Here is a 20,657-nt window from a genome sequence, read left to right as displayed (position 1 = left end):
TGAATGTACGCGTCCTTGTGTTGTACCCAGAAGATAAACAGCCCGTAAATTCCCTTCAACCAACAAGTGTAGGTAGCATATTAACGGAAGAAATATTTAATCTCATTCAGTAATAAATTAAGTAGCAGGGATATACTCCTCTAAAGAGAGAAACCTTTGGTTTAAAGGCCCACGAAAGCGTTATGTCAAAGCGGACAGAGAAACACTATCTTTAGATTTTAGTATATAAAAGGGTCCACCTTTTATTGAAAGATACTAAATGAAAAAGAAAATGAAGCTGAAGTAACAACACAGTTATCGACCAGAAATCTACTTCAAATTTTAGTCCTTCCATTTCGATGGAAGTCCCTCCGACACGCATGCGCACAGAGCAAATGAAACTTTGGATGATTTACGTTATATGCACCTATGTAAGTTAAAGCTTTATTTAAGAGGTCCAGTAAATACTAAACAGGCGGTAGGTAAAAAATGATTCAGCGATGTATTACTGTGAACACAACATCGTTTGTGGGCTCTATTTTACTCTCTCTCTTTCGCGACAGCGAGAAGGAGATAGCCCCAGGGAACGAGTTTTTCTCGTTTCCAAAGTCACTTTTTAAGGGGGTGAGTAAAAGAGGGTCCTTGGAAACGACGTTGGTATAAACAAAGTGAAAATATGGAGATTAGAGTAAGTTAGTATTATCAACTAAGTTAATAACGTAAATTGGCCTCTGTAAAGAGTTAAAAAACTGACGTTTTGAGCATTAGCCCCTCGTCAGAGCGATGGAGCGATTTACGTTATCAACTGAGTTGATAATACTAAATTACCCCCTTTAAGGAGATTAGGCTTATGTATTATCTCACTCAAAACAAGCAATTCCTTTACGTTACTGTACTTAAAATGACCATAAATAGCTGTATGCAATTAAACAAATTTAAATTCACAAATGTAAGTTAAAACGAAAAAACTTGGTAAACTAAGAAGGAAACAGTCGAGATTTTTGCATATTGTTTTAGCTTCAAGACAGTAACATAAGATATCGCAAAACCAAAACAGGGTCATTGATTGCGATCATATTATCATTCCCAGTTTTAAATCCAGGATGGAACTCTAACGTCCTCTCCGATCTAAGCAAGAAGCCTTCTTGTTGGAAGGCTATGCAAATGATAGAGCATGCGCATTTGGAGGTCGTTAGGGGATTGTTCTCAGGATAATGTAGATATTTTGCTTCATCATATTCGTAAAGAAAAAGACATTGTTCTAGTTTAGTGTGAAGGGCAGATAACGCCAGAGGACGAGGTGCTTCTTTGAGTTCAAACGATGAGTGCGATTACCGTGACAAGATGACATTGGTTGATTGACATTGCAGTGCACTTTCAACACCCATCCCAAGGTCAGTACAATTCACAGTAACCCTTATCTGCATTACAAAGTCATCTGTCACTTTAGCCAACTGTCACACTTCACACACTTCACTTCACTTCACACTTCACTCTTCACTGGCATCCTTAATGTTTGACACGATGTCAATTTTTCTCACTGTAGCAGCGACAACTCGATGGAGAGACAGCGTGGAACCCATTCCAGTGCCAGGTCGCCGACCCTGTCCAGACTCGGTTCTCGCTCTCATGTTCACGTGCGACTCACGTGGCGACGCTAACTTATCGCGATTGACCTGGCCACCGCCCGCGAGGTCGCTGGTATTTCCCCGCAGAGATATAAACTTTTTCACAATGGCTTTCCAGTCTATGACATCCTCGATTCTAGCAGTTCTGTACGTGCTTCCGCGATGATTAATACTTCCATTTGGAGGCCACGAGTTGGAAGTTTCGTATAACGGGTTTATTGAATTACTTGCAGGAAGCTGTTCGTCGGTGCGGAGAATATCAATAATGTCGGCTCGGCAACATTTGAATTTTGCTTTGTAAAGTACACGGATGTAAGAGAAGAGTTTTGTAACAAGATTCAGTGGGGAAGGCGTGGTCGTAGACCGCTTCATGTTGCGGATTAGTTTAGCGCGGCCGAATTTCCACTCGATATCAGACTGCATTTGAATTCTTTGGTAAGTGTCGCTCATCATAGCTATGAGAAGATTGATGAGAACGATGATTGTAATCAAGTTGTAGATTCCGAATGTCGCTTTTGCCAACACAAACACGTGGGTCTCCTGGACCCTTTTCTTGTCAATCTTCAGTTTGTCGACCTCTGTCAATCCAAACAAACTGAAGAAAAGTAGCTCGAAACACTCGAGAAAACTTTTTGACGTGTCCTGTGGGTCAAGTGCGGTTCCATTGTGTGGTTTAAGCTGTGTTCTATAGACGGCCGCTAAGTGCGCGGTAAATCCCACCATGAAGATCAATAAAATGACAAGAAAACGCACTAGGTCGTACATGAGATCCCGGATGATTACCCCCCACGGACCGAACAAATGATGAAACGAGAGGAAGTCCAGGAGTTGTGCAAAGCAAAGCATCATGGATATTGCAAAGAACTGGTTTCGAGCGTATATTACGTCATCTTTGTAGTCGTCATGGATCCCGAACGCCGCTAAATGCACAAAAATGCCAATTAAACTCAAAAAGAGCACAATGATGGGTATCCAACCCAGTCCAGCGCGATCGTGGGGATCCGTGAGCTGGGATAAAAATAATCCTGACAGCCAGATCAGTAAGAGCCATTCATACCACCTAGGTAGTAATGTCTTTCCAGTTAAATCTGTCCATGGTACCACAACAGTGAAACAAAATAGTACAATAAGGTAGAAATGCGAGATCAAATGACAAATAAACTTAATAATCGGTATTTTATGATAACTGTCTTTCCAGGGAATGCAAAGAAATGCCCAAAGCGGTGGACAAATCAGGCATAGCGTAAACAATAAGAAATACTTCCAATCATCCCATTGAAAATCTCCGCGCCAAACGTCGCCCAGGTAAACCTGGACCGATGGGTGCGACACGCATTTCTTCTGGTCGCATTCGATGAGATAATCCAAGAATGGTACTTCCCGGTCGTCAACAGCGGTCAGCAGTATCTCGGCACTATCTGCGCATGCGAGAGAAAGCAATTCGGACGCAATGTTCTCACAGACATCTCCCGCCGCCAACAGATCGCGCCCGCGCTCTTTTTCCCTCGTGGACTCGTTACGGTAATGCTTTGAGAGTTTAGCTGCGGCGTAAATAGGGGCTGGGCACTGCAGGATGAAGTCTATGACTGATTCGTTTTCGTCCAGGTTTGAACAGACCATCAAATCAAACAAGAACTGCAAGAAATACAATGATAACAAGTAAAATTAAAACACAAAAACGAGCACGTAGCCTGTTCACGGGTGAATAAATGGGCAAGAAGATAATCTACGAGAAAACTCCGGAGCAGCGAAAAGGAATCCCGCCCAAACAGACTCTCTGGACTAGCTCCACCTAGACTTGAAACATACTTCTGTTCCTTTGTTCCATCAATGAATGTGCAAGAAAGCAAGCAAATAAGCAACCAAAAACAAGAAATAGGCCTATTTTCTCTCTGCTTCGCTTGATGACCTTCTTTAGCAGGTTTATGACCTAATTTTTGTTCCTTCTACGTGGTTATTTGCTCGATAGGAATTACTTTCCACATCCTCCCCCGGAATATGATCTTGGCAAAACGCGTTTTAAAAATCCAACAGTGATGCAGGAGTAATATGATACCTTTCGGTCTCCAAGCAACGTCTCAGTGCTAAGTTCCTCTTGTAGCAAAAACTTCACAACAGTCAGGTGACCGTGCATGGCAGCGTAACAAATGGGGAATTTGCCATCCTATGAGAAACGGGACACCTCTTTTATTAAGACAAATTTATGGCTACGCCGTATTTCTATATGTTTCATTACATGTAATCAGTGCTCATCTCGATCCCAGGGTCCCTGGAGCGGGGAGAAGAGAGACCTAAGAACGAGGTTGCTTTATTGGAATTTTTGAATCAGATCAGAACCCCTTTTGCGACCAAGCCTGTTCAATCTAGAAGGCTTAATAGTCACTTCTTCTTTTGTGTGAGATTTTATGGACGAAAATGAAGTCGAAGTGTATGAAACGCGGAAGAAGAAGGAGGCTAAACTCTATGGCCAGTCATTTTTACCTAACAAGCTTGTACAATTATGTATCTTTCGTTTGTTCGGATCGAAAACGTATCAAAAAATGGCCCATTGTTCCGGGTCAACTTTTCCAGCTGTTTTTAAATGTTGATTACACAAGATGTACTGATCGAGGAAATTATCTCAAGTTTTGAGAGAACATCTAGTTTGAGTTATTCTCGTTTTCAATCAAACGCGCGGCAAGACGAGGGTGTGATGTTTTTACTCACAAGTCTCACAATGGAGAAGTTGCGAATTTTTTTGTTTTGTTTTATATTCTCTTTCGGAGGAAAAAACAGGTTTTGCTTGAACTAACATAGTTTTACGACAGATTCTAACAGTCTTTATTAAAATTATAAAGCTATCAACAGTTTTCCCAAATATTCCCTTTGCAGAATGCGGACGTTATGACTTTATGTTTATTTTCAATATAGCGCGAAAGCAAGTTATGGGAGGCGATTGCGCAGCACTTTATGCATACGAGGAAGTACAAGGAAAGAACAACTGCATGACAACTTCCTGAACAGCTGTTTTACTCGTTAAGCTGTCATACTCAATAATTTTCTCAACGGAGGACCGTAAACAAAGAGATAGAAAAAGATACCAATCATGAAAACGATAAAAAGATAATGGTTCGAGGCATAGTTTAATTTATTAATTACATAGGTAAGGTTGCGTTGTAAATACCGATGATATAGATTCTAAAAAAACCTCATGATGTGTTTGAATATATATCCTACTGGTAACACGTTTACCACTAGAGATTCACGTTTTTCGCACGAGTCGTGATCAGTTGTGTACACTAATGATTCTGAAACAGGTGGAACGTCATGAGTCAGCAATGTTTAGCATTGGTACTGATCTTGTTTATGTTTGGCCTCAAAATGGAGCATTTTTCAAATAAAAAGTTGCGACAGTTGAAAATGTTACCGCAGTCTTACTACATTTGTTTCAGGCAACAACTCAATACGGTACACTGCCCCATTTCTTCGAGTGCACCTCGCTTACCCCTTCCGCGCACAGTTTATTTCTTCACTATCGATCTTAAAGCAAATTGTTGATAACTTTGTAATTTTTCGAGCACGATCAAACACAAGTAATTAATTTTGCTTGGTGCTTGCCTTAATCAAAGGTTATCCTGAAGACTTATTTGATCAATATGCCAAAAGCCCAGCAAAATATGACATCAACTTCTTCTTGGATTTTTAAACGCCGCGAGTTACGAAAGGAAATAACTATTTTTTGTGCATGTTTTCCACAATCACCTATTCTTCATCTAAGCTCGGCTTTGCACATGGATTTATAACGCAGCTAATTAATTGTGTCTTAAAAATGAACTTCGCAAAACGCTTACGATAGCGCGTCGAATGTGCCTCATCTTCCAGCAGTAAACAATTGGGTTCAAGGATGAGTTTAGGAAGACAACTGTCCATGAAGACATAGTAAAAATCTTAATTGCGGTATTTGGTCCTGAGCTTGCGGAAGCTGCAACAAAACTACAAAATTGTGGCAAATAGCAGATCAAAAACACAACATAAACATAAAAGGCCCCAGCTGCTGATTTTCTGCTGACTGCAAGATTGGCGACAGCCTCTGTATCTTGCTCCACTTGTTGTATTTGCACAACATGAATTTGACTTTTGTGGCGTCGCACGACGAAATAAATCTTGCAATACAGTACTGCGGAGATCACAAGACAAGAAACGCCAATTGGGGCAAAAATTGCGCTGGTAGTATTCCAAGAAAACGATACCGTAAAAGAAGAAAGGATAGCACTGAACACCCATAAGGAGATCACTGTGGAAACAACACGCTTGTGAGTCACAAGCTCCTCGTATCGGAGATGAAAATGAATGGCTAGAAATCTGTCTACACTTAGAGCCATAACACCGAAAAAGGAAGCTGCAGAAAAGAGAATTCCGATGAAAATAAACGCCGTATAAGTAGGACAAGTCGGACCGTCTGTTGCGTTCATCTGTAACCATTTGAAGAGCAAAACGATATTTAAGGGTTGCGCCAGTAAACCAACAGCAAGATCGGACACAGTCAGGCTCAGGAGAAGTGTTCTTAGAGTCTTTGGCAATGATGAAGTTGTTGTCACTGCTTTGATAGTGAAACAGTTAAATATGATGGCAGTAATGGACAAGAAAGAGTTGAAGACGCAATTAGCAATGAACCATGAATATAACTTGACGTACTCATTTCCCGTGGGCCAAGACAGCAACAGTTCGCGACAAAGAGGATTTTTCATGATAATTCGAAGTAAGGAATAGCAAAAATTAAACCTTCAAGTGATATATGAAGTATTTTGTAAAGGTATTAAACTGCCTGTGTTTAAATTTTCACACGAGTCAGAAAAGGCTTGTTCGACGCTTGGTATCACATCAGAGTCGCCAATTTGAATACATTTCATCTACAAACTTGACAAATTATTTGCTTCTGATGTCAGGTGTCATTTATCTGATCTACCTACAAAAGATGTCCTAGGTTTTTCAATTCAGAAAGATTATTATCTCAAGGCGAGAAGATCTAATAATTATCTTAAAAGTTTTAAACAAATTTTTAAGCGAAAGAACCTGGGTATGAACAGGAAATGATAATCTTGCTCGATATATAAAGATAACAGAGTAACATTTAGATGCTGACGGAGTGTCCTAAGGTGTTTGCCCAACTGTATTGAGTGATGCTGTACTCAATAGAACAAAAAAACACAAAATGAAAAAGAACTGTTTCAAAAAATTGTGCGAGATTTTGTAGAACATTCTAATTTCTTGGTTTTTTTTTTGTCAGTGTTTCTGTTTTGGGTGTCATTAATTTGAGCCTCATAATGCAATGCTGGTCTTTCACTCATTATCTCTTATGGTATACTTTCAAATTTTATTGTTTATTCTTCTTTTGTTTTGTAATTAGTTTCTAGTTCGTAACCTAATGTGTTTAAATAACTGGCATTTTCATAGAAGGGACGAGAAAGCGAACTATTTTATGGAGTGGTTCATAACATCAACTATCGAATAACTTCAAGTGAACTAAACAACATTTGCTAATGATTAAAATTGGATTGAACAGCTGCCTGTTAAAAATGCGCGCGCATGCACGACCTGGGAGAAGTCTCTGACAAGGATGTCTAATGACTGACTAACGTTCGGAGGATGAGGTAAAACAATCCTCATTCTGCATACCCGCGATATGCAGTCACGTGCTCTATTCCTTGCAATCCAAAAAGGCGCAGCTTCATACATAATTATTCGGTAACGCAAGACACGTCACGAGGAGAATGTAGTCAACGTAACCTTTTTACTTTCCTTTAACCCCTTAATGTGACTAGCATCTAATTTCTCCTTACAATATCACCACTAAAACTCACATTATTATTTAGAGAATAAAGGAAATGATCACCAACTAAAGAAACTCTTGATTTTTAGACAAATTCTCCTTATCAGCACCTTAGGAAATGTACAGAGAACAGTATGGAGAATATGAATACAGTCGAACCTCGATTATCCGGACCCCGATTATCCGGACTATTCGATTATCCGGACTTTCTTCTTTGGTCCCAATTTTCCATGAATATTAATTACTTGTGATCTTGAAAACTCAAAGTCGCAAAAAGCCCAATAATCCTTTCAAAAGACTGTTAAAACAGCGTATTATCCTATGCGCTTTTCAAAATTCGAAAGTGCGACTAGTCAAAGAAGTATTCTGATGCGTTCAGCTGATATATGGTTGGCTCAATTGTTTTGTTGACAAGGGAATTTCATGCTTGATTAGTTCCTTCTGCGTGGGTTATGTAAACACACGAGCGATCGATCATAAACTCAAATCAAAAACATGCCTACGAAGCGAAAGCTTGCCGTTCTATTGATTAAAGATAAGCAGATAATTATCTCACATTTCTATCTCATTAATATTCATATTTTCGATTATCCGGACTCTCGATTATCCGGACTATTTACCGAGGTCCCGATGAGTCCGGATAATCGAGGTTCGACTGTACTGATGTTAGGGTGTAGAGGGTTAATGCCTAAGAGTGACAATCATCTAATTTCTCCTTACAATATCACCTATGAGTCACACATTAATGTCACGAGAATAAAGGAAATGATCACCAACTAAAGAAGCTTCTGACTGTTAAACAAATTCTCCTTGACAGCACCTCAGGAAATGTATACAGAACAGTATGGAGAATATGCATACTGGTGTTAGGGTGTAAAAGATTAAGTCTAAATGCCGCCTGCTCTTTCTTGAGCTTTTTTAGTGTATTGGTTTGCGTGTCTTCAGTTGTTACTTGAAATACATTTCGCTTGCGCAGTACGTTCATCGCGGCTTGTCCAATGTGCCTCATTTTCCAGCAGGTCAGTAAATAACTGGGTTCAAGGATGAATTGATTAATGTAAGAGTCCATGAGGACAGCGTAAATCTCTTTAGAAGTGCGCTTCTTGAAGGACCAGAACCTGCTCTGGCTGCATGAATATATAACGTGAGTAGGTAGTGATTTTCTTTCCCTTGCAAGATTTGCGGTCATTTCGCCGTTCAGTCCTGGTTGCTGCACTTGTTGTAAAAAAAGCTGTGACACAAATGACACCAGAAGCGGTGAACACTGCGCAAGCAATAGGGGTTGATGATATTATTAACGAACAAAGGGTACTAAATACCCACCCGAAGATCACAAAGGAATCAACGCGTCGTGAGTTACAAGTTCTTGGTATCTTAGATGAAGATGAATGATGAGAAATCTGTCTGCATCGAGGGCCATAACACCGTAAAGCGAAGCCGAAGAAAACAAGATCTTGATGAGAATATTTGCGGTATAAGTTGAAAACGTCAGGTTCCTTTGTAACCATTTTATTAGTACCAGGAAGTATAAAGGATGAACCCGTAAACCAACAGCAAAATCAGAGACAGTTAGGCTCAGGAGAAGTGTTTTTAGAGTTTTTGACGAGAACGACGTTCTTCTCAGCGCTTGGAATGTGACGCTGTTAAATTTGATGGCGCTAATAGAACCATTAGGGCTAGTTATGCATTTTGTCCGGTTGAAGCATTTAAGCTAGTTATGCATTTGTCCTGTTTAACCATTAATTAAAGCTAGTGTAACCTTTTAACGACTTCAACCAATGAAGCAATTGCCAAATTACAACGCATTTAACGATTCGTCCTCGTTTCCAGCAGACCAGAAAAGCAAAAGCTCATCACAGAGCAGATTATTCATGATCACCGTGACTTTAGGTGACTCACAACAGTACCAGATGTTCTCTTATCTTAAATTTTCATCAGGTCCCCGTCAGACGCAATATTTTTCTCTCAAACAACAAAGTGGTTAAGAAGCTCCGCTTGTATATCCTTTAAGCACTGTAAGTTTGTCTAGGATGATCGAAGCAATTTTGTAACTTGCAATTTAGCCCGAATTAGCAATTGTGGTAAACAATAAGAAAGTTTTTTTATCTAACTTGCCTGACTCATTTCTCATGAAAGTTGATCATAACTGAGAAAAAACTGTCCACTGTCTCACTCAACTTCAGCGTTTGAGTATGAATAATAAATTATATGCATCAAAGCTAAATATGATAATTTCCTCCGTTTTTTTTACTTAAAACACGACAAGTTATGTTCCAATTGTCAAACGACTCTGAATGAAGTCATTGAAAAAAGGCTATTCCTCAAATTTTCGCCAATCAAATTCAAGAAAACACAGTTGTTTGCCGATGGCGAATTTAGTTGATGCCGCACACGCGCTCTACATCCATGAAAAGTAAATTGAAGACAAAAAATATTCCATTTAAATGACCCTGAGGCAAAGCTACAAGGAACCTCTCTAAATTAAGCAGAACGAATCCACACTAATCAAAAGTCCAAAGCTTCGATTTTTAGCCTGAGTTTGAAAGAACTTAAAAATGTTCAAGTGTAGAAAAAAGACATGGGAACAATATAATATACAACGTCACGATAGATGAACGCTCGACTGTGGGTCAGTGTTTAAATTCATGACGTCCTCCATCTTATCTTATAACACCTACAAGCGCCCACGACAGAATTTCTATTTACAATGTTGGTACAATGCCAAGCATACAAGTGATGAGAACAAAGACAAATAATCGATTAGGGGATTAATAGTTGATCCAATAACAAATTCAGAGCGAATAACGCGGGACAAACGCTCGAAACGTCCACTTTTAAACACTTTACGGTGGCCAATTTACGTTATCAACTCAGTTGATTATACCAAATTACCCTGTTATACTCTCCCACCGACGCAGCACCACAGTTTCTTTAGAAATTTACCCCTTTATAGAGAATAGACTGGCAATTTAGAAATCTTTGAAACAGTCTAGGCCAAAATAAAAAATAGCCAAAAACGATACATGCCAGTCGCACCTATGGCAATTAAATACACATTGTTAACTCAGAATATCCCCACTGCCAATCCTCCATTAACTCGTTCTGAGGAATGAGGTGCTGTCAAGTATAACTAGGCAGTGAAATACAATCGGCGATGCACAAGTCTCCGTTTTACAATTCGAGAACACCAAAGGATTTTCTGTGATTTTAGATCATGCGGGTTAAATATGCAGTTTCAGGGTTTTGTGAGAACAAATATGTATGTATTGCTTTTTCGAAATGTCCCGTCCAGAATCTGTCTTAAATAAGTATCAACAAAGACGATCTTTCTAAGCATTTGTTCTCAAAACGACTAACAAGAAACAGTAAGCCCCTTGTTATTTATGGACATCTTCCCTCAAGGTAAAGTGATGATACAATGTTGGTATTAAACCTGCATTTTAATGTGTGACAGTGTGTTGTCTCTCATACTCTGCTTTACTGATAGCCCTGACGGTCTACAAGTGAAAAGCAGCTGATGTAACCGTTGTTTGCGCGTTGGGATAGAATGGAATACTTCTTCTACGAATTGGAAATGTATTCCGTAGTATGTTCATAATAGCACGTCGAATTTGCCTCATCTTCCAGAAGTAAATAACTGGATTCAATGTTGAGTTAAGCAATACCAAAGTCCACGTAAAGGAAAAAACTATTCCAAAGGTTCCCTTTGATCCGGAAGAAATTGGTCTGGCGGCAAAAATACAAAACATCGGCAAGTAGCACATCAAAAACACGAGAAATACGTAGAATGTACCAACCGCTGATTTTTTACCACTTGCAAGATTTGCGACAATTTCGGCATTTTCTTGTCGTTGTACTTGTAGAGTTTGAATTTGTTTTTTGTGGCGTCGCACAGCTAAATAGATCTTGCAATAAAACACTGCCGAGGCGACAAGACAGGCAATTCCAACAACGGTTATTATTCCTATGGCGGTAATTGAAGTGACACAGAATCTGATTATGGAAAGAACTACACAGATGACCCAGCTGGATACCACTGCAAAAACAACACGCCTGTGGGTCACGAGCTCAGAGTATCTGAGATGAAGATGAATGGCCAGAAATCTGTCTGCACTCAAAGCCATGACACCGAAAAACGAGGCTGAAGAAAATAAGATCCCTGAGACAATAAATGCAGCGTACGTTGAACAAGTCGGGCCGCCTACAGAGTTCAACTGCAACCATTTGACTAACAACAAGACGTGTAAGGGATGAACCAATAGACCAACTCCAAGATCAGAGACAGCTGCACTTAAAAGAAGCGTTTTCAGAGTGTTTGACAGCGAAGAAGGCCTTCTCAGTGCTTGGATTGTGACACTGTTAAATATGACGGCAGTGATCGATAACAAAGCGTTTAAGACACAATTTGCAATGTACCACGAATTTAACGATTCGTCTTCAATACTTGCGGGCTGAAATCGTAACTGCTCGTCGCAAAGTGGAGTTTTCATGATGTTCTCGACCAGATCAACAATGGTAGATGTTCTTGAACTTTGATATCCCAAACTTACCGGCAAACAGGAAGAGATTAAAAAGAATTCCTGCACAATTCTGAAAGAGCTATTACATAGCCTATGGCGGTCAAAAATGCAAGAAAACAGAATTGTGCTCTAATTTGATCCAAATATGGAGTCATCGAGACCAAACAGAGGAATAAAACCATATGTTATAAAACGCTTTGACAATTATGAACCACTGTTAGTGGCTCGTTCCTCTTGGCCTCACAACTAATAAATCATTAATGATAAAAAAATTGTGTACCGTTTACGTCGAAAACAATTCTTACGCCCACGACGATTGCCATAAAAATACTAAACGCCTGCAACGGGAACATCTTAATTTCCATCGACATCTTATTCAAAATGCGATCAATTATGTTCCAACTGTAAACAGACTCATAGTGGAAAATTAATCTGTATCCATCCTTCAATATGTAGCCAATAAAATCCTGGAAAAAAGACATCTGTTTCCAGATAAAAATTTGTGTAGAGCATACGATCTCCATCTGTAAATCTGCCTCAGAGTTATTTTCACAGAAGCATGATCCTAAGCTTAAGGATATAAGATAAGTCGGTCAGTGCTTGGTAATACAGTAATAGAAATTTCATTTTTTTCGGGTTAGGTCTTCACCGCTAACCAAGACGTCATCTTCCACTTAATTTCATAATATTTGAGCAAACAATCTGAAAGGATCAAGTTTCCGAAAGACTAATATGTTTTTGCATATGTTCTACAATTATTTCCTTTAACTTTTACATCTAATTGGATGACTAATTTTCCACCAGTCCGGTGAAAATATAAAAAAGGAAGAGATTAGACTCAGAAATTTTCCGTAGACAAAATTTCACTATGATTACATAGCTCTCCCCAGAGCTCAGCGATAAATATAGCGGTTGTTTAATAGAGACTGCATTGAGAACCTGCGAAAATGACGAGCTAAAAAAATTTTAAATTAGAAAGCACTTAGTTCACGCTTCTCCAGGCGATTAAATTAAGTTTCCGCTGTCGTACGCTGTGTCCGGCAAAAACTGTCTCGCAAAGAACAAACCTTTTACCGTCTTGTCAGAAATACAAACATTCAATTGTGCTTCAAGAACTTGAATGCTGAAGTAAAATCGTCCAATTTGTCCTTTTGTTTGCCAATGCACAACGTGGTATTGCTGCTTTACAGAAAAAAACCAGAAGAGATGAAGCTGTCTCTATCGGTCTAACTAATAAATATTTAATGGGCTCAAAAAAGTGATGAGCGTCTAAAAATATAACTGTAGAGTCATCTCCCCGTAAGTTTGATATTCCAGCTGTAAGTGAGTCAAAATGGAGTTGATAAGTCAGTCTCTGATGCGAATTTCAATTTTGTTAGACTACGCGTCCTGCTTTTCGGCGAAGTATGTCGCGCGAATTGAAAAAAATAACATCGTTGAAAGAAAGATTGATATCAGCCAGTCTCGCGGAACTTTGAAAGTGAGGTGCACGAAGATTCTATCGAACATGTTTGATTAAATATGCGCATGCACGACCTGAGTGATATTTATGATAAGAATACGACTTTCTTACTAACTTTCGAGTTTAAAAGTCAAAGTTAAAATGCTGGATTAAGATCGTCCAATTTTTCTTTTTCTGACAATGCATAACGTGTTGGATTTTGTGCGTAAGGTATTACTGCTTTACAAAAGCCACGAGATATGAAGGCGTCATTATCAGTCTAATTACTAAAAACTTAGTGGGCTTAAAAAAGTGATGACAGTCTTAAAAATCACCTGAAAATTTAACCTAGCGTCTAAAAAAATAACCTTCGAGTCATTTCTCCGCAATTTCCTGATTGGTCATTTATGATTGGATGTTTGATATTCCAGCTGTAACTGAGTCAAAATGGAGTTGATAAGTCACTCTCTAATGCCAGTTTCAATTTTATTAGACTACGCACCCTGCTTTTCGGCGAAGTCCGTCGCACGAGTTAAAAAAAAAAAAAAGATTGTCGAAAGAAAAATTGATATCAGCGAGTCGCGCAGAAATTTGAGAGTGAGGTGCGCGAAGATTCTATCGAACATGTTTGATCAAATGTGCGCATGCGCGACACGAGTGATGTTTATGACAAGAATACGACTTTCTTACTAACTTCCGAGTTTAAAAGCTAATTGCATTTGTCTAATCACTCTTTCACAATTCTACTGACAACTGTATAATTAATCCTTAACACTAATAAGGTCTTAAATTCGCTATGGTTTTCAAGGAAACTATGGTCGCGTATACGCGTACCTGTCTTTTACACTCCAAACAATAAAAAAGAAAGAGCAGTAACCAACACATTCGTCAATCGAGATAAATTTCTGATGAGTTTTAACAATTCTTGACTTCGGCGCTAATGCAATGTCTAAGGGCTAGGCTGGAAAATGGTGGTTTTCTTGGTCTGGAGTATTCCCCTATCCCTAATCTGGTGTCTTTTTGCATATCGTTTTCAAATCGATCTCCTCAGATGTGAGTTGCAGATAAATTTCGCAGAATGCTTATCACAGCCCGTCGAACGTGCTTTATCTTCCAGCAGTAAATTAGAGGGTTTATTGACGAGTTTAGAAATACCAGAGTCCATGAAGATACCACAGATATCTTGAAAGTGGCGTTTGATCGACCAGAATCTGGTGACACGGCAAAAATGCAAAGTAACGGCAAGTAACATATCAGAAACACGAGATAGACATAAAATGTGCAGACCGCTGATTTTCTGCCTCTAGCAAAATTTGTGACCATCTCACCATTTACTGGTTGTTGGACTTTTATTTGTTTTTGGTGGCGGATCACGGTTAAATATATCTTGCAGTAGAACATCCCCGACAGTATGAGGCAAACGATGCCAATAAAAGCAAAAACTGCGCCAGAAATCGTCGACGATGCTAATACTTTCAATGGAAAAAAAGTTGCACACAGAAACCATACGGAGATCACTAAAGAAACTACGTATTTGTGAGTCACAAGCTCATTGTACCTGAGGTGAACCTGAATGGCTAGAAATCGGTCTGCACTTAGGGCCATGACACCGAAAAACGAAGCCGAAGAAAATAAAATCCCAGAGAGCGAAAACGCGGTGTATATAGAACAAGACGGGCCGCCCTTAGGGTCCGGCTGTAAAAATGTGATTAGCAACACGATGCATAGAGGATGAACCAGTAAACCAACTCCAAGGTCCGAAATGGCTAAACTCATAAGAAGTGTTTTGAGAGGTTTTGATAACGATGAAGTTCTTCTTAACGCATGTATCGTGACGCTGTTAAACATGATGGCGGTAACGGACAGTAAAGCGTTTATAACACAATAGGCAACGTACCATGAATATAAATCCTTAACCTCAGATCTTGCCGGTTGCAGCCCCAAGAGCTCATGGCAGAGTTTACTCTTCATGATAATCCCCAAATGATTCTTAACTGACAATAGCAGATGTTCTATGGTGTTAAATACTCTTAAGTTCTCAGATGGAAGGAAGTGTTAACAACAAAATTCGGGCTCAATTAGTAATAATTGAAAATTTAGCCTGAGGTGATACAAAAGGTAAGTGCACAGAGTAGTGTTCAGATTTTGCACACAATGTTTTATAGCTGAATATTCATATCGAGCCAATCAAACCCTAGAGGAGACATCTGTTTGTCGTAAGGGGTGGATATCAGTTGATGAAGCGCACAAGCTGTACAGCTATCAATTTCCGGCTTCCTTTTTTTCATTTTAATGGCCAACTTACAACAAGCCTTTTAGAACTCAGGGATAACGCATTCGTAGAACATATTGAAAATAGTAGGTTCGGCCATCTTTGGAAACACTCATCCTTCGTTTTAATCAAACAAGCTAGTTTACCCACGAAAGTCCATTATATATTTTTATTTACAGAGACTGAGCTTCACCTCTCGAGTGTTGTGTACAGCAGCAGTACCTTACAGATAAGAACCAAAAGTTTGTGCATCGTCAGAAAAAAATTTTCAAGCTCATATCTTTGCCCACTAGATAATGTTTAACACCTGCAAAATTTAGCTTTAAATCTAAATCAGAGTAAAATAGTATCTGAAGGGGGCAAGTTTCCAAAGAAACTGTGGTGCTACGTTGGTGGAAGAGTATAACAGAGCAATTTAGTATTGTTAACTGAGTTGATAACGTAAATTGGTCACCGTAAAGAGTTTCAAAGCTGATGTTTCGAGCGTTAGTCCTTCGTCATCGCAAGGGCGAACGCGAACGTGGCCAATTTACGTCATCAACTCAGTTGATATTACTCAACAACCCTATAGTATTATTTGTCAAGTAATGTATCAGTTACTTCCTTCGCTGTTGACTATGTTGGATGATTGGTGTTCCTACTGTCAACTGACTTACTTATACTTACAGTGGAGTTAATAAAACAGCATACATTTTTTACTACTGTTAATCGAACAGGCAGCCGTGGCGGTCCTACTGAATGCGTGCGTGCGAGCAGCGAGATGTATCGAACGAGATTATGACTAATTTGTAATTTTCGAGTAGGATCATTAAACAAGCTGCCATAGTTTACTGTAATTTTTAAAAGGCTCTTTCTCAGCTCTACTCACTCTAGTAAGTAGCTTTACGTATTTTTTTAAAGTGTTCGATCTCGTTTCTGTTCTTAGTGGATTGGAAAAACGCCCTGATCAAAAATTACACAATTATTTTATCTATGACACGCAAGTTCGTCGATATCCATCGACCCGGTTAATTTGGGAGATATTCCCAGGTAAAGCGACGAAAATGTTACACGCAAAAATATGGTTTAAATAATATTTTAACTTAAACTTAAATATGTGCAATCCCTCTTTTTCTTTCACAATGAAGTGTGTCAACAAATATCGCTGACTTTTAACATTGCTGGAAAAAGTCACTCCGTTATGCATACGCGCTGTCTTACTGGGATGCGCATCTCCCGTCTTCCGTGGTTTGGAATAAAATTTCGGAGCATGTTAATAACTGCATGTCTAAGGTGCCTCATCTTCCAGCAGTAAATAACGGGGTTCAAAGACGAATTGAAGAATACCAGAGTCCATGAAGAAATTGTAGATATTTTTATGGCGCTGCTTGAGTCAAATGCGAGCGTGACTGCAAAGGTACATGCTAGAGGCACGTAGCAAATAAAAAACATCAGATAAACGTAGAATGTGCCTATCGCTGACTTTCTGCGACTAATTAGATCTGTGGCCGTTGCTTCTACATCCTGTTCTTGTTTTTGTACCTGTAGAACTTGGATTTGATTTTTGTGGCATCGTACAGTTAGGTAAATTTTGGAATAAAACACTGTTGAGACCGACAGACAAGCAATGCAGACAGTGGTGTGAACTACGGTGGCAACATTCGGCGACACCCACAGCATGAACAGCGAGAGAATTATACTCAAAACCCACAAGGCTACCACTCCAAAGACAACACGCTTGCGAGTTACACACTTCCTGTACCTGAGATGAAGGTGAATGGCCAGAAATCTGTCTGCACTCAGAGCCATGAGGCCGAAAAATGAAGACACAGAAAATAAAATGCCTATAAGCGCATACGCGGTATACAAGGCACAACTCGGATGGTATTCAGTGTTCTTCTGTAGCCATCTGACGAGCAAAAGAAGATATAAAGGTTGTGCCACTAAACCAACCCCGAGGTCCGAGACAGCCAGGCTGAAAAGAAACGTCCTCAGAGGTTTTGACAAAGAAGAAGTCCTTCTTAGTGCTTGGATTAAGACGCTATTAAATATGATGGCAGTGATGATAAGTAAAGCGTTTAAAGTACAGTTGACAATGTAACATGAATATAAGTCTTGCGCATCGGTTCTCGTTGGCTGAAGAAGCATGAGCTCGTCACAAAGTGGATTCTTCATGATCTTACATTATTTTCGAAGGCATGAAAATTTTTGTAATACTACTCTTTCCCTGCTAGCTTTTCATTTTTCAACATGGGTTTCAGTTTCTTAGTAAACAAATCTGTAGAAATTTTTATTTCAATCTACAATTCTATGAGATCATCAATGAATTTGACGCGCTGCAAAATTATTTACAAGATAATTGCTTGCGCTTAACTTCCGTTTCATTTTCCAGAGGTCTACTCTTTTAATTTAAATGGATCTCAGCTTGAAATCGCGATTGACTTCATTGTAATTTGAAAACATCAGTCTCGAAAATAGCTTTCGAAGATTCTTCAGAAATTCACTTTTGTGACTATGTTGGATAAAAACTACCAAAAAAAGAACAAAGAGAGGTTTTTGTTTCACTCCTAATAACGATGAGGTTGTTTCAGAAGAGAAAATGACAAAAACAAATTATGTTGCACTATCCTGCTTTATCAAATAATCTGCCAAAAACGAGACAGGAGTAATAAAAAGTCTCCAGGTAGATGAACTAAAAATTTTCGCTGTTATTAATTATACTTTTCACTTAACGACGCTGTCACTTTTTTAATTCATCTATAGCATCAATGAGATTATTAACTATGCACAAATAACTGTGTGTTTTCCATGCACCCTAGCTATCGGTATATTAAGGTGAAAAACAAAACAAAACAGGTGTATGCAGATTATGCTTAGGGCGTAAGGGAAAACATGAAATTTCTTGACCTGCTTCCATCAGTTTTTTTAAAAACAAATGTTAAAATATTTGCATCAATTTTGAACACAGTGAAAGGAATTACAAATTTCTTCAATGTTTTTGGAAAATTGAGAGATGTCTTTGGAGTGGTAGCCTTCCGCTAGATTAACAGTAATACTACGATGAAATCTTGAGGGACTGATTGACTTAAGTACTGAGATAATCTTTCTGTGTAGCCAAGCGATCAATTAACGTTACTTCTAACCATTTCCAAAATGATCTTTTCATGTTATTCCCACACAGTCTTGTGCCTGTGCATCACAAGTTTGCTTCAGCTGTAACTGGGTATGACACTTCGCAGTGTGTCTATAATGGCGCGTCGAATGTGTCTCATCTTCCAGCAGTAAATAAAAGGGTTCAGGGATGAATTTAGAAATACCAAGGTCCATGAACATATCGCAAACTTTTTTTCCTGCAAAGTGGCGTTTGTTCGGCCAGAATTTGGCGTGGCAGCAAAGATACAAAGCAATGGCAAGTAGCAGATCAAAAACACCAGATAGACGTGGAATGTACCGATTGCTGCCTTTCTGCCACTTACAACATTTGCGGTCATTTCGGCTTTCGCTGTTTTTGGTTGTATCTGTAGAGTCTGAATTTGTTTTCTATGACGTTGCACGGCTAAGTAAATCTTGCAATAAAGTATGGCTGAGACCAGGAGACATATGACACCCACGCTGGCGAGAACTGCTCCCGCAATACTCGAACGGATAAATAATCTCCCTAGAGAAAGAATTGCACAAAATATCCACAATACAACCACAGTGAAAACAACACGCTTAGGAGTCAGAAGTTCCTTATATCTGAGATGAAGGTGAATGGCCAAAAATCTGTCAGCACTCAGGGCTATAACACCGAAAAACGAGGCCGACGAATGCAAAGTTCCGAAAAGCGTGTATGCGGTATATACCGCACAAGTCGAACTGTTTTCAACACTCATTCGAAACCAGTTGAACAGCAACACGACAAGTAATGGCTGAACAAGAAAGCCAACACCAAGATCAGAGATAGCCAGGCTCATGAGGAGTGTTTTTAGAGTTTCTGGCAACGATAAAGTTCTTCTCAACGCTTGGATTGTGACCACGTTGAAGATGATAGCGGTAACGGACAGAAAAATGTTTAAAACACAGTTAAAGATAAACCATGAATACAAGCCGTCAACCTCAGCTGTTAAGGGCTGTATTAACAAAACCTCGTTACAGAGTGGATTTTTCATGTCCTATCTTGGATGATTTTATCAGGTTTTCGTTCACTAAATTAACATTCGTTCGAGTGTCCGTTGCACGGAGGGTGATTTCCGAAAACACCTGGTCTCTGATTGGTTCATGACAAGTGCTCAATTGGGGAACGTTAAGTAAAGCTTGCCTTTTTTATCAAACGATTCTTAATATCCCAGTTCCGTTAATAATGCAAACAATATTCTCTGAATTACAAGCTGTCAATCTTTCTAAACATTTTGAGCGACATATTTTGCCAACATTATTACGACTCAAACCCACATTTCACTATTAATCATAAAAAATTGCAATTTCCTCGATTGTGATTGGTTTAAAAAACTCCTTTTTTCAACTTATTCACTTGCCAAGTTGCTTCGGACAGTTTGTCATTAGACAGTTCAATAAGCCAATTGTGTTCGTGTCGTCCAATCCGATCTGTGATAAACAAATCGGACGACCGCACGATTTAGTTATCACTCGTATGATTGCAGACCGAATTGGACTCCACTCAGTCTTATAACCATTACTGATCAAGTATATATTCCCACATAAGCTACGTAAAATACAGCATTTTTTGTACCTCCTGTTTGCGATAATCAGTGAAATGCGCTCTTAGTTGAGAACCGCACGCAACATTAAGTGCAGCGGTGGCTGTCGCGTTATCCAAAACTGAAGCGGTACAAAGTTCATTAGGTACCCTAAAAGTTTCCTTCTTTCTGCACCAGTTGTCGGAATAAGTCACTACAGCCATAATGTTACATTTGGTGTTCCACAAAGGGACTGAAACACACTCCAAATCATTACTTTACAACAATTCACCTCTGCAACACTGAAATCACTTAAAAACACTCGTAGATTTTTCCTATTGCTCCGTTTT

The 20,657-nt window shown here is 39.2% G+C and overlaps 5 protein-coding genes across 7 annotated transcripts in view; all 5 read right to left on the bottom strand.

Annotated features, from left to right (window-relative positions):
• Window positions 1-110: 110 nt before the first annotated feature.
• LOC131798567 (serine/threonine-protein phosphatase 6 regulatory ankyrin repeat subunit A) overlaps window positions 111-20,657 on the bottom strand; it is a 55,019-nt gene continuing 34,472 nt past the window's right edge. For all 3 annotated transcript variants that reach the window (XM_059116227.2, XM_059116228.2, XM_059116226.2), the window contains 2 exons: window positions 3,664-3,771; window positions 111-3,242 (listed from right to left, as the gene is read on the bottom strand). In XM_059116227.2, coding sequence (XP_058972210.2) covers window positions 1,470-3,242; window positions 3,664-3,771 — 1,881 coding nt within the window. In that variant the 3' untranslated portion in view covers window positions 111-1,469. The remainder of the gene's footprint in view (window positions 3,243-3,663; window positions 3,772-20,657) is intronic.
• LOC136278922 (octopamine receptor beta-1R-like) lies at window positions 5,354-6,428 on the bottom strand. Its single transcript, XM_066162166.1, has one exon. It carries the CDS (start codon window positions 6,332-6,334, stop codon window positions 5,399-5,401), a length of 936 nt encoding a protein of 311 aa, XP_066018263.1. The 5' UTR covers window positions 6,335-6,428; the 3' UTR covers window positions 5,354-5,398.
• On the bottom strand, window positions 9,929-12,538 carry LOC136278921 (melanocyte-stimulating hormone receptor-like). The gene has a single exon (XM_066162165.1). The coding sequence runs from the start codon at window positions 11,904-11,906 to the stop codon at window positions 10,914-10,916; it is 993 nt and encodes a 330-aa protein (XP_066018262.1). The 5' UTR covers window positions 11,907-12,538; the 3' UTR covers window positions 9,929-10,913.
• LOC131798568 (adenosine receptor A2b-like) lies at window positions 15,869-17,862 on the bottom strand. Its single transcript, XM_059116230.2, has one exon. It carries the CDS (start codon window positions 17,801-17,803, stop codon window positions 16,820-16,822), a length of 984 nt encoding a protein of 327 aa, XP_058972213.2. The 5' UTR covers window positions 17,804-17,862; the 3' UTR covers window positions 15,869-16,819.
• On the bottom strand, window positions 18,739-19,779 carry LOC131798569 (adenosine receptor A2a-like). The gene has a single exon (XM_059116231.2). The coding sequence runs from the start codon at window positions 19,777-19,779 to the stop codon at window positions 18,838-18,840; it is 942 nt and encodes a 313-aa protein (XP_058972214.2). The 3' UTR covers window positions 18,739-18,837.

Source organism: Pocillopora verrucosa, chromosome 2 (assembly GCF_036669915.1).
Source record: "Pocillopora verrucosa isolate sample1 chromosome 2, ASM3666991v2, whole genome shotgun sequence".
NCBI classification, from domain to species: Eukaryota; Metazoa; Cnidaria; class Anthozoa; order Scleractinia; family Pocilloporidae; genus Pocillopora; species Pocillopora verrucosa.
Note: the sequence above shows the minus strand (reverse complement) of the source record. Positions and strands in the feature narration are given on the sequence as shown.

Bases quoted from the DNA above. Each gene is read 5' to 3' on its own strand.
- LOC131798569 (XM_059116231.2), bottom strand. From the start codon at position 19,779: ATGAAAAATCCACTCTGTAACGAGGTTTTGTTAATACAGCCCTTAACA.
- LOC136278922 (XM_066162166.1), bottom strand. From the start codon at position 6,334: ATGAAAAATCCTCTTTGTCGCGAACTGTTGCTGTCTTGGCCCACGGGA.
- LOC136278921 (XM_066162165.1), bottom strand. From the start codon at position 11,906: ATGAAAACTCCACTTTGCGACGAGCAGTTACGATTTCAGCCCGCAAGT.
- LOC131798568 (XM_059116230.2), bottom strand. From the start codon at position 17,803: ATGAAGAATCCACTTTGTGACGAGCTCATGCTTCTTCAGCCAACGAGA.